This window comes from Polyodon spathula, unplaced genomic scaffold (genome assembly GCF_017654505.1).
Source record: "Polyodon spathula isolate WHYD16114869_AA unplaced genomic scaffold, ASM1765450v1 scaffolds_870, whole genome shotgun sequence".
NCBI lineage: Eukaryota > Metazoa > Chordata > Actinopteri > Acipenseriformes > Polyodontidae > Polyodon > Polyodon spathula.
Window position 1 is genome coordinate 938 of NW_024472357.1, and position 17,250 is coordinate 18,187.

Consider the following 17,250-nt stretch of genomic DNA (forward strand, 5'->3'; position numbering starts at 1 on the left):
CCAACAAGATGTTCGGATACATTGTGAAAAGTGTTGAATTTAAATCAAGGGAAGTAATGTTAAAACTGTACAATGCATTAGTAAGACCTCATGTAGAATATTGTGTTCAGTTTTAGTCACCTCACTACAAAAATGATATTGCTGCTCTAAAAAGAGTGCAAAGAAGAGGCGACCAGAGTAATATCAGGTTTAAAAGGCATGTCATATGCAGACAGGCTAAAATAATTGAATCTGTTCAGTCTTGAACAAAGAAGACTACGCGGCGATCGGGTTCAAGCATTCCGAATTCTAAAAGGTATTGACAATGTCAACCCAAGGGACTTTTGTCGACCTGAAAAAAGAAACAAGGACCAGGGGTCACTAATGGAGATTAGATAAAGGCGCATTTAGAACACAAAGGAGAAGGCACTTTTTTACACAGAGAATTGTGAGGGTCTGGAATCAACTCCCCAGTAATGTTGTTGAAGCTGACACCCTGGGATCCTTCAAGAAGCTGCTTGATGAGATTCTGGGATCAATAAGCTACTAACAACCAAACGAGCAAGATGGGCCGAATGGCCTCCTCTCGTTTGTAAACTGTCTTATGTTCTTCTTATGGTCACTGGACCAGTGAAGCGGGTTTGTGGTATGCTTCTTGGTTGTAACCAGGGGTATTGTGTGAGAGGGGTCCTGTCAAGTTTCACAACTTGTTCCTGTAACCTTTTCTGAAAAAGATGGACAGCAAACATGTACCATGCTGATGCACCCCGCAGAGCAGGAAAGAGGCGTTAAAGGTGGTTTATAGCACAAATAACACTGTAGCAGGTACAGTTCATAGTCACAAAAGACTGAGTGGAGGCGATTGTGTAGATGTGTTTAATATTTTAATGTAAGATGGTCTGTGTAGATTATAAAGTCAGGCTGATATATAGATACATAGATAGCTATAATGTATATGTTATAGAGTCCGATGTTGGCCGATGACATCAATGGCCGGTCATTCACCTCATTGGCCGATTTTATCAGTCAATGTAGTGATAAATTTCTAAGTAACAATACTAGCTGGGCAGTGACGACATTGCACAGCACTAGGTGGTCAATGCTGAAACATTCAGAAATACAACGTCTAAAATATACTGGAGGTAAAACAAAAAAACAACCCCTGTATATTTTAGAATACTTTGTTGCTTTATTCAATAAAATGTATTCAATATTTAAGAGAACCACTATACAGATTTAAATTAACAACAGCGAAACACAAAACCAGTGAAACAGTATAAGATTACTAGCAGAAGAGTCAACTGAAATAATAATAATAATAATAATAATAATAATAATAATAATAATAATAATCCCAAAAATCAAAATGCTGTACAAATCAAATTTTGTTTAAACATCCTGAAATATCCAGTCCCCCCAAAAATATATTTTAATCCCAGAAGTAACTGGGGAAAAAAAACAAAACAATGCAAAGAAAGGTCTCGTCTGTAATCCAAATGGAGAAGGATGACTCTTCACAGAATATTCGTGCTGATCCAGGTTTAGGAATGTAGATGCACAGCAGGGCAAGGCATACTCAATAATAACACAGCTGTATTGTACTGGTTTGGTGGTTATTTATAGCTTTTTTTGTATGTTTCCATAAGCTGTACTGACTGAACTACAATGGATTACAAACTTTACAAGCAGCTCTGTTTCAAACAGTGCGCGCATGACCCAGGACGTCTTTTTAAAAGGATACACTCCTAATAGAAAACCAAACAATGGGTTTGTTCTTTTCTTTCTGCGTACCTTTTTCTTTAAAAAAAATAGTGTTGCCTGGCCAGGCTTGCTGCTGCCAAACTAATTGATCTGCTGAAAAGGTCTTCTTATGAACGTAACTAATGGTTCTGAAATGTATCACTTCTATTTGAGCATCAAAAGAAACGTATCACTTCTGTATTTGGATAAAATTCACTAGATGTGATCGAAAAATGACACTGATTTAGAGCAGGTGCAGTGGCTTTTTATTGTGCTGATTAACAACTGACATCGCAAAGATGCTGCTGAATGATCTGACGATCTCAGGCAGGAGTTGTGACTCTTGGTCTCCCAGTTCATGGCCTGTCGTTGACAGAGTGTGTCTGGTTATACTGTCTCGCCAGGTTTGAAATCGCTGGCTGTGAGCGCCCAAGATGGTGAGCCACAGTACGCTGCCCCAGTCCAGCCTCCAACATGCCGATCGCACGAAGGCGCTGCTCTCTTAACAGACGTGGCATGTTGGTTTTTTTCTGTGATTTTCTTTGTTGCTTTTATTCAAGCTTGCAATTCAACAGCTGAAATCACTCCATATCCAGTGTCCAATCAACTGTCTCACTAATTAGGTGATTAAGAGCTTCAGTAACAGTCACTCAAGCGTGTCACGGTCAAGGATGAATGATCGAGTGATTGAAAAGAAACCAAAAACATTTTGTCGATGCCCATCATTTATATATAAAATAAATGTGTTCTAATAGTGATAAGTTTCTTTTGATGCTCTGTATTTGTAAAGCAAGCCTACATCAGTAGCCTGTTGAATACTTTCTTGCTTCACATTGTACTGTAGGCTATACCGCTGTCAGTGTATGTATTGAAAAACGAAAAAAAGAACAGGTACTTAAACTGGCATGTTAATTTGCAAACATTTTGACAACATAAAGACAACCATCATAAACTGATACATAAAGTACTTGAAATACAGCGTACCGCTTTTTGGCAGTGTACCATTTTCTGACCTCACACATGTCATGTTTTGGTACACATACCGCATTCTGACTGTATACCACATTCTCGCCCAACACCGGTAATGGTTATAAATCAGCAGTAAAGCACGGGAGAGCCTGATTGTAGAAGGGTTAGGTGAAAGCGATCCGGCAAAAACGCAGGAAACCAGGCAGCCAGTGAGATAGCGATGCTATTGAGGGCTTTTATGTGACAATCATTTTTAAATAATAACAATATACAGTCACACTTTTGGGAGTAGCCCGCTGGAGCTGCTGCTTAAACTCAAGCCTCTGCAGGTCAACTGCAATGTACTTCTGAATTGAATAGAGACCAAACCGTGTACTAGCTAGTATGGTACTACCTGAGGACCCCGTCCAGTTAATCCCAAACTCTGTACCATCTTCATATCAATTGCAATTAGCATTGCCACCTGGCCCTGGTTTCCCATTGACACAATGTGCATGGAGCAGTTTCAGTCAGTACTACTCCATTGGTAGCAGCCTGTGTAAAGAGGTCTGTTAACAGAGGGTGTGCTGTCTTGCAGGCTATGGGTCGTGCCAGGCTCTGCTGTGCCAGGGTGTTTATCTATACGGCATGCTTCCACCCCTCTCTCTTTTGCAGATGTCTGCGGAGGCTGCCTCTGTACCCCTGACTGCGCTGGCCTGGGCTTCAGGCAGCAGCACGTGTCCCAGCGATTTTAAACTGGTAAGGGCGGCACGGGTCCCATTCTCTTTGCTAACGTTTAACCCATTCACTACCAAATTCATTTTTCTTTGAAACAAAAAATCACAACACAAGCTGTATTGATGTCATTTGATACATTCTGTTTAGACTTAGCAGGTTAGCAAAATTAGAGCAAGTTATAGCAGTATAGTTAAAGAGAACCTTTAAATAACCAGCAGATGCCAGTTAAAAATGCTCCAAACTATTACAAATGAGGGCAACGGCATTTAATGGGCTAAACGGTAAGAATGAAGTGGTTTCTCTGATTGTTAACTTGTGTGCAGTACACAAGACAGTGAGTTCAGAGGTAAGAGGTGTGTTCGTTATTTCAGTGTTGCTGGCAGTGCTTGAGTGTTGTCCCTGCTGTGATGTTGTTGTGTGTTTCGGAACCTCATATTTATGCAGAAAGTTTGCTTTTGACAGTCACTCACAGTAAGATATTAGAAGAATTATTTGGTTCCAAAAGATCTCTCGATGCTACAGCTGTGCCAAAAGTTTTGCATCACCCTATAGAATGAACTGATTTTGCTTCATAAAGCTGAATGAAACCAGCTGAGCAACGTTACGTTAACATATTGAATTATGTATCGCTTTGGAGTTTTCCATATACTTCAGGAAAAACTGATAACATTTGAAAAAAGTGACATTTCTAAATTGAACATGACATACTGTGCTGCTGTTCTGGCTTCTGGTAGACTTTTGCAATATCATTGTGTAGTTTCATTGATTACATGATGTTAAAGACCTTAATTATATAGTTTATTTTGAAATTGTCTCAGTCCTAAAATTCTAGGTGATGCAGAACTTTTAGCCAGAGCTGTATGTAAAACGCACTCCTATACAAAATGTATTCTATAAAACTATTGATTTGTATAGTGAGTGTAATGATTATTATTATTATTATTTTAGGAATTAAAAAATAATAATAATAATGTAACATATTTCATTCATTATTTTTTTAAAGGGATAAGACATAATTTACTTTCTTTTTTATAGATTTCTACGACTTTCGATGGATCGAGTGCTAACTTCGGGAAGGGATTCGGGATGAAGTCGAGTTACTACCTCTGCTGCAGTTCGGTAATTAAACACAACTGACGACAAAACAAACCCATCAGCGCGAAGCGTGCAGTTGTGAAAGAAACACACAAATGGGTGTCACACCCAGGTTAAAGAAACCTCTTTTTCGCAGGCTGTATTTTCACGTAGCTCTGCGCTTCCTCGGTCACTTCACCTTTTAAAAGGTCCAGGCCCATTTGACGCATTCTTTCTGTCTTTTTAACCAACTAGCTCGGGGGTGTCCAATCACAGTCCAGGAGGGGCTATTCCACTCCGGGTTTAACAGGTCAAAGGACACAGTGAGTTACTTTAAGGTGTGGATGGAGGTTTAATTGGTTCAATGAAACCATTTAGAACAGGGTTGGAACAAAGACCAGGAGTGGAGTGGCCCCCCAGGACCGTGCTTGTCCAGCCCTGAACTAGCTTGTGGACTGAAGCGCTTTGACCACCAAGAACTGAAAGGAGCGAGGAAGTGTAGCAGAAATAGACGTGGAAACCTTCTTTACCCTGGTGTAGTACTGCAGGGTTTCCCAGCCCCGGTCCCAGGGACCCCCTGTGCCTGCTGGTTTTCATTCGAGCTGAGAGCTCTCAGTCACTTAACCAGACCCTTCATTGAATGGATCGTTTTCTTAATTAGAACGTCTTACTTGTTTTCAGCTCTTACACAGTTGCAGAGTTCAAGTTAGTTATAAAATGTTACGGCTAACTTGAAATCAGCAACTGTTTAAGAGCTGAAAACAAGTAAAAAAAAAAGGTTTAATTTAAGCAATCAAGGGTTTAATTGGGTAACTGAGAGCTGAGCTGGAATGAAGTCCAGCAGACACAGGGTTCCACCAGGACTGGGAAACCCTGTAGGTACTGGATGCTGTGAATTTAAAATGAAAATGGAAATACATTCAAATCAAAACCGACAACAAGAGACTTGCACAGCGGGCGGAATTGTGCGACACTTCCGGAATTCCCTTGTTGGCTGGAGTTATTTTAAAAGGACCGCTCTGTGTCTCCTTCAGAAACCCCAGGGCAGCGCCATCGTGGATATCCAGTTTGTCTCGGAGAAGGAATCCGTGCCTTTTGGATTCTATTCCATCGCAGAGTTCCTGGAGCCCCGTGAGTACAGCAGTGTGGAAGACACGGTAGCCGATCACCAGCACAGGAACGAGAAGCACCCCCTTATATTACTGCAGGGCTTCCCAGTCCTGGTCCTGGGGACCCGCTGTCTCTGCTGGTTCTCATTCCAGCTGAGCTGTCAAAGCACAGTCCTCCCATAGCCCCCGTCAGATAAACCGTGCACTCACATACACACGCTCCTAAATACATATCGTGAACTCTGTATTCAATTTATCGGATTATATTTACATGTGTTCTGAAATGCCTACAGGAGGCTAAGAGTGTGTTTTTAAAAGACTGGTGCAAAATCAGGGAGAGTGAGACAGACATGGTTCTGTTAAATTGTGCTAAACTCAGCTGACTCTGAGAGTATTTAACATTTTTTGAAAATCAAACCTCTAACAATGCACATGAGCTCTTCAGTGCATTCCTTCAAAATACCCAAAACTCCAGGGAGAGGCTTGCAGGATAGTGCTGTGTTACCTGCAGGAAGAGAGACTCTGAGCCAAGAGCTGCAGTGAAACGCTGAGCGGCACCTTTAATTCACAACACAAACAAACAAAACAGGCACAAGAGCCAAAAGGAAAGGTTTAAACAAAATAGTAAATACACCCACACCCAGGCTGGGCGGTGCCCTTCACTGACCGATACAGAGTATCCACACACAGCCCAGGTTACACCACACCCAGGCTGGGCTGTGTCCTTCACTGACCGATACAGAGTCTCTACACACAGCCCAGGTTAACCCCCTCCCTGCCAACCCTATATTTATAACACACACACACACACTATTTACATTTAGGGAATTTGACCTGACACAGTCTTGCTGAATCCAGTGATCAAACAAGCAGCAGTGCTAGATACAGGAGCACTAAAGGGTGATAAACTAATGTGTGTTTTGACCGGCGGTCTCTGATTCTGTGCGCAGGGGCGTCCATTTCCAAGAAGAAGCGTCTGTGTGTGAAGTCCGTCTCCTTCAACACTGCAGACGTGGCTGTGCTGGATGTGCAGCTGACAGCCAAGAGCAAAGTGATCCTGCCACACTACACATGCATCGGGTAAACAGGGGAGCACAGCCCTAGAGAAACACACTGTCCGAGATATACACTGCTTTACCATGCCTTCACTGTGCTCTAGCACACCTCTCTCTGCATCTTTACCATGCCTTCACTGTGCTTTACCACACCTCTCTACGTCTTTACCTTGCCTTCACTGTGCTTTACCACACCTCTCTCCTATGTCTTTACCATGCTGTCACTGTGCTTTACCACACCTCTCTCTGCATCTTTACCATGCTGTCACTGTGCTTTACCACACCTCTCTCTGTCTTTACCATGCCTTCACTGTGCTTTACCACACCTCTCTCTGTGTCTTTACCATGCCTTCACTGTGCTTTACCACACCTCTCTCTGTCTTTACCATGCCTTCACTGTGCTTTACCACACCTCTCTCTGTGTCTTTACCATGCCTTCACTGTGCTTTACCACACCTCTCTCTGCGTCTTTACCATGCCTTCACTGTGCTTTACCACACCTCTCTCTGCGTCTTTACCATGCCTTCACTGTGCTTTACCACACCTCTCTCTGCGTCTTTACCATGCCTTCACTGTGCTTTACCACACCTCTCTGTGCTTCTTTACCATGCTTTCAATTTTATTACACTTTGCTGTGCTTTACCACACCTCTCTACTTTACAGTGGCTACCTATGCCTTATTACACTTTCTTATGCTTTTACTGCGGGGGACTTTTCTAAAGGCACACCTTTAGAAGCGCTCTACATTACAAGCGCACCTGTAGAGAAGCAGAGTGCTGTATAAAGAGGGGAGAGAGAAGCCGTGCAGCCCAGCACTGCCAGTCACGAGCGACATGTACCGCCTGGTAAAGCAGGGTTTAAAACTGTGCCTCTCACCAAAGGGTCTCTAACACAGCTACAAGCGGCAGCCACTAATGGAATATTGCCTATGAAAGGTGTTTCACCTTTTAATGAAACTAACGTAAGGTATAGTTTGTATAAATGAACTTGCCTATTGACTCACCACTTCAGTGCAGTTTTGTTTTTAACTCTTTGCTGCCCGTTGTCCAATATATTTGACATTGAGAAAATCACCATTCAATAGATAACGGAACATACCCAGGGCAGTAAAGGGTTAATGTGGGTGCAGTCTTTAAACCAGCGCAGTGTGGTTCTGTTTTATTTAGCGTAATGGGTAATGTGATGAATATTAAAAGATGCTATTCTTTTGAACATGGCGCTCATGTTGAGAAATGGAGACAGAGCCGGGACTTACAGCAGGAAAAAAAAAAAAAAAACGGATCCATTTCTCTGGAGTGCAGTGTTTCTAAATATTGAAATGCCGAAAAACAGTAAATGCTAAATTGTGGAATATTTAGTTTTGTATGTCCACGCTTTTAAAGACATTCTATTTTCACCATCAGTGAATTAGCAAACTAATAGGTAAATAAATACATGTAAAAATAATTCCCACTGTAGATTACAGCTCAGACTGGCTCTGCTTGAGAGGAGGGACACTCACTCGCCTGGTTAACTCTTTGCTCCCCGCAGTGACATGAATGGCTTCGTGCTGTGGTGCAAGAAGGGGAGGGTGAGACCTCTGCCCAAACCCCGTAGCATCAATCTGGACGTGAGGGAGCTGTCGCTGGAGAAGGAGGAGGCGGAGCCAAGGAGCCCTACCCACAACAGGTACTTGAGCGGGGGGCGAGGTCAATAGCATAACCATTGGAAAAGCATGGTGGGGAAATACCATGGAAACTTTTCTAAGGGTGCACGATAAGTTTTTTTTTTTGGCTAAAGCCGCTAATTGCCAACTTCAAAACTGTTTGAGACCTACACTCATAGACAAAAGTATTGGCACCCGACCCTTCATACAGTTCAAGAATACAGGTGTTTAGTGAAAATTAGCCACTAATTAATATGACAAACAAATCTATAAAAAAAACCAAAAGCAAATTCAAATATTAGTTCATCACAAAAGTATTGGCACCTTTACATTTGGTCTTTAATAATGTAATCAAACTCATAGAAGAAAGTATTAATGGATTGAAAAACCATTACACAGTAACTAAGCTGCATTATAAAGTCAGTAGCCAGAAAAAAAGAGGTTGTTATTTCCAACATGTGTTGAAGAACGACGTTTTGGCAACACAGTGGATGAGTTGGATTGACGTTTGAGAAAAGCCTTCGTATCAAACTACAAGAAAGGACATGGCTACAGAACAGCATCACAGAAATACAGAATACCAAAATCCACACTCAGAGCAATAATCAAGCATTCATGAACGAATACTTCAAATGAAATGCATTGGTTTTGTTTTTTGCAGAGATTCATTTTAGCTTGTGTATTTTGCTTTGTTAAAAAGTGGTTGGAGTTGACCGAATGCTTGCTAACCGGTTCCCTTGAATTGTGTTATAAGCAGCGTCGGGGGGCCTGTGCTTTTGTCTGTGACAGTGTACAGTGGCTGGATGGGCATGGCGTTGGTAAATGCATGGAGTTATTTTTGTGACTGTGTACAGTGGCTGGATCGGCATGGCGTTGGTAAATGCATGGAGTTATTTTTGTGACAGTGTACAGTGGCTGGATCGGCATGGCGTTGGTAAATGCATGGAGTTATTTTTGTGACTGTGTAGACAGTGGCTGGATTGGCATGGCGTTGGTAAATGCATGGAGTTATTTTTGTGACTGTGTAGACAGTGGCTGGATCGGCATGGCGTTGGTAAATGCATGGAGTTATTTTTGTGACTGTATTTTTGTTGATGCATGGAGTGTGACTGTGTACAGTGGCTGGATCGGCATGGCGTTGGTAAATGCATGGAGTGTATGGAGTTACAGTGGCTGGATCGGCATGGCGTTGGTAAATGCATGGAGTGTGACAGTGGCTGGATCGGCATGGCGTTGGTAAATGCATGGAGACAGTGGCTGGATCGGCATGGCGTTGGTAAATGCATGGAGTTATTTTTGTGACAGTGTACAGTGGCTGGATCGGCATGGCGTTGGTAAATGCATGGAGTTATTTTTGTGACTGTGTAGACAGTGGCTGGATCGGCATGGCGTTGGTAAATGCATGGAGTTATTTTTGTGACTGTGTGACAGTGGCTGCATGTGGACAGTGGCTGGTAGACAGTGGCTGGATCGGCATGGTGTTGGTAATGGCGTGCATGGAGTTATTTTTGTGACTGTGTGTACAGTGGCTGGCATGGCGTTGGTAAATGCATGGAGTTATTTTTGTGACTGGTAGACAGTGGTGGATCGGCATGGCGTTGGTAAATGCATGGAGTTATTTTTGTGACTGTGTACAGTGGCTGGATCGGCATGGCGTTGGTAAATGCATGGAGTTATTTTTGTGACTGTGTAGACAGTGGCTGGATCGGCATGGCGTTGGTAAATGCATGGAGTTATTTTTGTGACTGTGTAGACAGTGGCTGGATCGGCATGGCGTTGGTAAATGCATGGAGTTATTTTTGTGACTGTGTAGACAGTGGCTGGATCGGCATGGCGTTGGTAAATGCATGGAGTTATTTTTGTGACTGTGTAGACAGTGGCTGGATTGGCATGGCGTTGGTAAATGCATGGAGTTATTTTTGTGACTGTGTAGACAGTGGCTGGATGGCATGGCGTTGGTAAATGCATGGAGTTATTTTTGTGACTGTGTAGACAGTGGCTGGATCGGCATGGCGTTGGTAAATGCATGGAGTTATTTTTGTGACAGTGTACAGTGGCTGGATTGGCATGGCGTTGGATGCATGGAGTTATTTTTGTGACTGTGTGTACAGTGGCTGGATTGGCATGGCGTTGGTAAATGCATGGAGTTATTTTTGTGACAGTGTACAGTGGCTGGATTGGCATGGCGTTGGTAAATGCATGGAGTTATTTTTGTGACTGTGTGTACAGTGGCTGGATCGGCATGGCGTTGGTAAATGCATGGAGTTATTTTTGTGACTGTGTAGACAGTGGCTGGATCGGCATGGCGTTGGTAAATGCATGGAGTTATTTTTGTGACTGTGTGTACAGTGGCTGGATTGGCATGGCGTTGGTAAATGCATGGAGTTATTTTTGTGACTGTGTACAGTGGCTGGATCGGCATGGCGTTGGTAAATGCATGGAGTTATTTTTGTGACTGTGTGTACAGTGGCTGGATTGGCATGGCGTTGGTAAATGCATGGAGTTATTTTTGTGACTGTGTAGACAGTGGCTGGATCGGCATGGCGTTGGTAAATGCATGGAGTTATTTTTGTGACTGTGTGTACAGTGGCTGGATCGGCATGGCGTTGGTAAATGCATGGAGTTATTTTTGTGACTGTGTGTACAGTGGCTGGATTGGCATGGTGTTGGTAAATGCATGGAGTTATTTTTGTGACTGTGTAGACAGTGGCTGGATTGGCATGGCGTTGGTAAATGCATGGAGTTATTTTTGTGACTGTGTAGACAGTGGCTGGATCGGCATGGCGTTGGTAAATGCATGGAGTTACTGTGTAGACAGTGGCTTGCATGGAGATTTTTGTGACTGTGTGTACAGTGGCTGGATCGGCATGGCGTTGGTAAATGCATGGAGTTATTTTTGTGACAGTGTACAGTGGCTGGATTGGCATGGCGTTGGTAAATGCATGGAGTTATTTTTGTACAGTGGCTGGATCGGCATGGCGTTGGTAAATGCATGGAGTTATTTTTGTGACTGTGACAGTGGCTGGATGACGGCAGTGGCTGGCATGGCGTTGGTAAATGCATGGAGTTATTTTTGTGACTGTGTAGACAGTGGCTGGATCGGCATGGCGTTGGTAAATGCATGGAGTTATTTTTGTGACTGTGTGTACAGTGGCTGGATTGGCATGGTGTTGGTAAATGCATGGAGTTATTTTTGTGACTCAGTGGCTGGATTGGCATGGCGTTGGTAAATGCATGGAGTTATTTTTGTGACTGTGTGTACAGTGGCTGGATTGGCATGGCGTTGGTAAATGCATGGAGTTATTTTTGTGACTGTGTAGACAGTGGCTGGATTGGCATGGCGTTGGTGCATGGAATTTTTGTGACAGTGTACATGGAGTTGGGCATGGCGTTGGTACAATGCATGGAGTTATTTTTGTGACTGTGTAGACAGTGGCTGGATCGGCATGGTACAGTTGGTAAATGCATGGAGTTATTTTTGTGACTGTGTAGTACAGTGGCTGGATTGGCATGGCGTTGGTAAATGCATGGAGTTATTTTTGTGACTGTGTGTACAGTGGCTGGATCGGCATGGCGTTGGTAAATGCATGGAGTTATTTTTGTGACTGTGTAGACAGTGGCTGGATTGGCATGGTGTTGGTAAATGCATGGAGTTATTTTTGTGACTGTGTGTACAGTGGCTGGATTGGCATGAGTTATTTTTGTGACTGTGGTACAGTGGCTGGATTGGCATGGTGTTGGTAAATGCATGGAGTTATTTTTGTGACTGTGTGTACAGTGGCTGGATCGGCATGGTGTTGGTAAATGCATGGAGTTATTTTTGTGACTGTGTGTACAGTGGCTGGATTGGCATGGTGTTGGTAAATGCATGGAGTTATTTTTGTGACTGTGTAGACAGTGGCTGGATCGGCATGGCGTTGGTAAATGCATGGAGTTATTTTTGTGACTGTGTAGACAGTGGCTGGATTGGCATGGTGTTGGTAAATGCATGGAGTTAAAGTAGACAGTGGCTGGATTGGCAGTGTTTGCAAATGTGTAGAGTCTCCTCTCTGACAGCCGTGCAGCCTCGAGGCCCAGTCACCCCAACAAGCTGACCAAACGCCGGAGCACTCTGGAGATCAAAGAGGGGGTGTACGACACTGGAAACATCTACAGGTCAGGTGGTACAGTGCAAGCATAGGGAAGCATTGTAAAGCATTGTCAGAGAGGTATGGTAAAGCATAGGGAAGCATTGTAAAGCACAGAGAGGTGTGGTAAAGCATAGGGAAGCATTGTAAAGCAGAGAGGTATGATAAAGCAGAGGGAAGCATTGTAAAGTACAGAGAGGTATGGTAAAGCATAGGGAAGCATTGTAAAGTACAGAGAGGTGTGGTAAAGCATAGGGAAGCATTGTATAGCACAGATGTATGGTAAAGCATAGGGAAGCATTGTAAAGCACAGAGAGGTATGGTAAAGCATAGGGAAGCATTGTATAGCACAGAGGTATGGTAAAGTATATGGCAAACAAGGGTAAACTATAGTGAATACAGAGTATTACTATTTCATCTGATATAAACTAATATCAGATGGCTGTATCACTTTAATATGCGTGTCTGCTATTTCTTCTATAAAATGAATGCATCCTTTTTATTCTGACGCATGTTTTTGTATTTTTCAGCTATGGACGGTGTGCCCTTTGCGCTGCACCCGAAGTTTGACTGTCAGCCCAACGGCAATGTAAGTGTTGAGGCAGTCTGCTGCTGCAGTGCAGAATCTGTCCCGCGATGCTGTCCACAAACACGGCCGGTTTCTTGTTTTCATTGTAAAAGCCACAGCTGTCTAGCTGCACAGTGGAGGCACCCACTCTAGGCTCTTAACGGGTTCAATTAGTTATCTTTGCTACAAGTTACAGTCAAAATGCAACAACACTGACGCGTTTGAAGCTGTATCTGCTTATTCTTAGAATACTAAACCTATTCCTAAAATAAATGTATTAAACTCAGTGACTTGCGTTTCAACTAGAAGTCGTTCTCAGTGACTTCAATAGAAATACTAAAATGCATTTAATAAACTCGATCAAACATTTTGACAAAGTTTTTTTTTTTTCTGTTATCAGTCGTTGAAACCATCTCTTCTTTCTTCCTCCCTCCCTCTCCTCAGATACCCCTGGTCAACCTAAACAACATTCAGATCAAATCAATCACTGACATCGAAAACGAGGTGAGACACTTCAGCTGTTTATTTTAAACTATTCGGGGAGGGCTGGTTTCACAAGCCCTGATTTGAACTAATCCTGGACTACCTCACATTAATTAACATCAGTAAGCAGGGCTTGTCGGGGTCAGTGAAACCAGCCTTTTTAGAGGTTTTATTTTCTTTTAACCTACCTTTCCTTTTGCCTTGCTTCTTGCTTCTTGTTGATGCATAACAAACAGTGCCACCCGGTGGACAAATATCTTAATTGCGGTTTCACAAACTATTACACCAACTCCCATTTATTTCCTTTTACAACTAAATAGTCTATTGATTATTTTATCCTACAAAACTTCATAGAGTAGCTGTACTGTCGCATGCATTGTGACTCTGACCTAGAGGAGCGTGAGAATCATATATAAATATATGTATAGGATTTGCATTTCAGCAAGAATCATACAGTGTGCCACGTCATTTTGCAGCAAAACATTATTTTGTATTGTGAACTGTTGCCACTGTGATCATGTATGAAAGTAAAAGAGATCAGCCCCCTTAGTTGTTTTATACATTGACTGCTGAGCTGGTAAATCTACCGGTTCATCTGTAGATTTACTGATTTTACACATAAACTGTAACAACATCATTTCCATCTGATACAAACTGTCTTACACAATGAAAATTCAGATGGCTGCATCACATCAATATATCAGTGTCTGCTATACATTATAAATGAGATACAATATGAATGCTGTGTATTGTAAAGAATGTTCAGGTGGCTGTATCGCATCAGTGTCAGGATCTGCTGTGTATTCTTGCTTGCGTGAGTGTGTGGGGTCGCTCTCCTGCTCATGCCTCTTTGTTATTCTCTGTATTTCAGTACAACTACAGCTTCGCAGTGGAGAAGACGGCAGCTGACAGACCTCAATTCAGGAGCGCGCTGCAGTCACTGGAAGCATGAAGCTGAAGAACAGTGACTCGCTTGTAGCTAACACAGTCATTCCAGGAGCCTGCACTGCACTTCCATTAGCAGCGCAGGTCCTCCGTGCGTGTTACACACAGTCTGCATCTTCCGTTTAAAACGTAATATCTGGTACTGCTTTCGCTTATAGAAAGTTCTCTGTTTCTTTGCCTTGTTCTCGGGATATCTGTTGCACTTCCTGGGTCATTTCATCTCTGCAGAAGACGAAGCATGTCAGTCAATAGAGGAAGTAGCAGCAGCTGGTTTGTTAATAACAGGAAGGAAGCCAATAAAGGGGCGGGGACAATTTCTCCTTCCAGGTGACCAAGGAAGTGCAAGGCTAACTGCAAACACAGCTTGCAAACAGAGAATCCATCCATATACTGTACCAATGGATTTACAATCAAATTTCTTTCAAAACTGCACACCTGTATACCCCTGTCGGTCACAGTGTATGTTATTTACATTTTTATACGTTTTAAAACAGTTTGTGTAAACTCTTTGAAAAAAAACATCTGTGCTTTATACAATACATACAAAGATAAGAAACTTAACACGGTACTGTTCTGTATGCAGAGACTGAAGGGAATAGAAAAAGATAATCAATAATCAAACCTCTCTCTCGTGCAATAGACATATTTTCTGGCTAGCTGGCTTTTCCGTATCACTGGGTCCAAGGGAGGCTCTGAACTCCTCTACAATCCAAAGCCTCCCCAAACTGCAGGATCATATGTGTAGATCTCCTTATGCTGCAGAACCGCTCTGAGAACTAGAACCGGAACGCAGAACCCGGGTCACAAGCTGTATTTATGTAATTTGATACATTCTTTATCAGTATTTCTTAACAGAATATTGTATGTGTTTTGGGGACAGTCTAGTTAGACGCGCCCGTAATCAGAGCAGTGAAATTCCACGCCGGCTGTGAAGCTCAACACATAGAAAATGGAGCTCCATCACTGTGAGGAGAAACACCAAGAAATGGATCATTTTTAGGGTTCAGTTTCTTATTTTATATTGAGGTGTCATGAAAGCATCTGAAGGGCTGTATTTGCAGAATTGACAGTTGTGTTTAGACTTTTGCAATTAAGAGAATTAGAGTGAGTTACCATTACAGTGTAGTTAAAGAGCATATTAAAATAGCAGGTAGATGCTACCAGTTAAAAACACTCCAAAACATTACAAAGCAGCCTGTCCTCAAACGAGAGTAATGGCACTTAATGGGTTAATAAGCAAACATGTATCTGTGAGCTTACATAGGATTCAATGTACATGGGCGAAAAATACGAATGTAGCAATAGACAAGTTAATATCTACAGATAGACCCTCTGCTAGTTCCATTAAAGGTAATACACTATTTGTGTAGGCAAAATTCCCATCCCCAGATGTTTGTCCCTGTAGGTCAGCTGGAGCCTGCATTAGTTTTGAATGACTGCAATGGAGAGCCACTACAGAAGAGACTGCTGAAGCTTCTGCTTCACTAAACCGTGCCTGTTACACTACCGGTCCGTGGACCAGATCCAGCTTTACATTCATTTAGTGCAATGACTTCTCGCGAGTCCAAACCACAGACTTGGCAAGCTTTTATAAATAGTGAGCATTTTATCTCAGCTGGAGCTCAAAGGTGAAACAGCCAAGTAGAGAAATGTTGCAGCTAGTGCCTTCTTCAGTGCACTGTAAAACACATGCAACAAGTGCATCAGAACAGTGTTTAATATATATATAAAGGCATTCGTACAATATGGAAAAAAGAACAGCGCAAAAGGGTTGTACTCCGAATGGTGGCGCTGTTCTGTTATACTGTTGTTACAGAGCATACTATGTATATATTAAGCACACTGTGTGTATGTCTTTGGATAGTTCTGTGTATCCACATTCCTTGTGACCTGTATGTATTCTGGTGAGAGGTGTTGGGTTTCCCAGAAAATGTTCTTCTTGAATTCAAGAGAAAATTAAATACAAGTGCCTCCTCTTCTCTATTGAGATGCATGTGGGTTTCTTTTCTGCTTTTCATGCACATATGCAACGTTGCAAACAAGGACAGTGGTCCCAGATGGAAAACTAGCAAGTACAGCTGGGCTGTGCAGTTACATCTCATTTTCACCTTGTAAAATAAAACTTTCAGTCCACACTTTGCAGTGAGTTTAGTTACACCTTACAAAGATGCCACATTCCCATCTGCACCGTGAGACCAGTGTGTAAAACTGATCACGTTCCCAGTATCAAACTGGGGCTGCAGCCATTCCATCTGCAGTCTACAATCCAATCTGCAACCAGACATATTGACAAGTGTCAAAAATCAACAGGTATTATGTTTTCTTATTGCTATATATAAATGAATTTGCAAGCCTCAATATTTCGCTGATAGTACAACATAGTCACAGCCGTCATTTGTTTCCTACAGAGATTTTTGTCATTGGACGCTCATTACCTTCCGCCAGCCCGCAATCCTAATGGGCTGGCAGACGAGACTCGACTGAAATCGATTTGGTCTCGATCTGCTGTTGATTACAGTTGTAATGATTCCTCGGTTCAACAATATATCGCAATAGAGCTATCTTATCGTTTGTATCTGATACAAGACCAAAAGCAAACAGAGCTCATTATAGTTCAGCAAGTGCTTCTTCAACGAACACCAAGTGTGTTACTTTGGTGGCATCTCATTGAATCTTTGTCTTAATTAGTGTATTAGTAAAAGATCATATGACCCGATTATGCATCGTGCAAGTAGCCAATCAGGACCATCCCGTGCAGATCGCGATACACATCGTGACATTACAGTACTGTGACACACATCGTGACATTAGAGTACTGTTACACCCATCCCTTATAGAT

The 17,250-nt window shown here is 42.5% G+C and overlaps 1 protein-coding gene across 1 annotated transcript; it reads left to right on the forward strand.

Moving 5' to 3' along the window:
- The first annotated feature begins 554 nt into the window (after window positions 1–554).
- mvb12a (multivesicular body subunit 12A) lies at window positions 555–16,389 on the forward strand. The gene is made up of 10 exons (XM_041241980.1): window positions 555–804; window positions 3,343–3,426; window positions 4,441–4,524; window positions 5,514–5,610; window positions 6,539–6,668; window positions 8,174–8,311; window positions 12,345–12,443; window positions 12,923–13,004; window positions 13,428–13,487; window positions 14,338–16,389. The coding sequence occupies exons 2-10, from the start codon at window positions 3,343–3,345 to the stop codon at window positions 14,416–14,418; spliced, it is 855 nt and encodes a 284-aa protein (XP_041097914.1). The 5' UTR covers window positions 555–804; the 3' UTR covers window positions 14,419–16,389.
- Window positions 16,390–17,250: the final 861 nt, after the last annotated feature.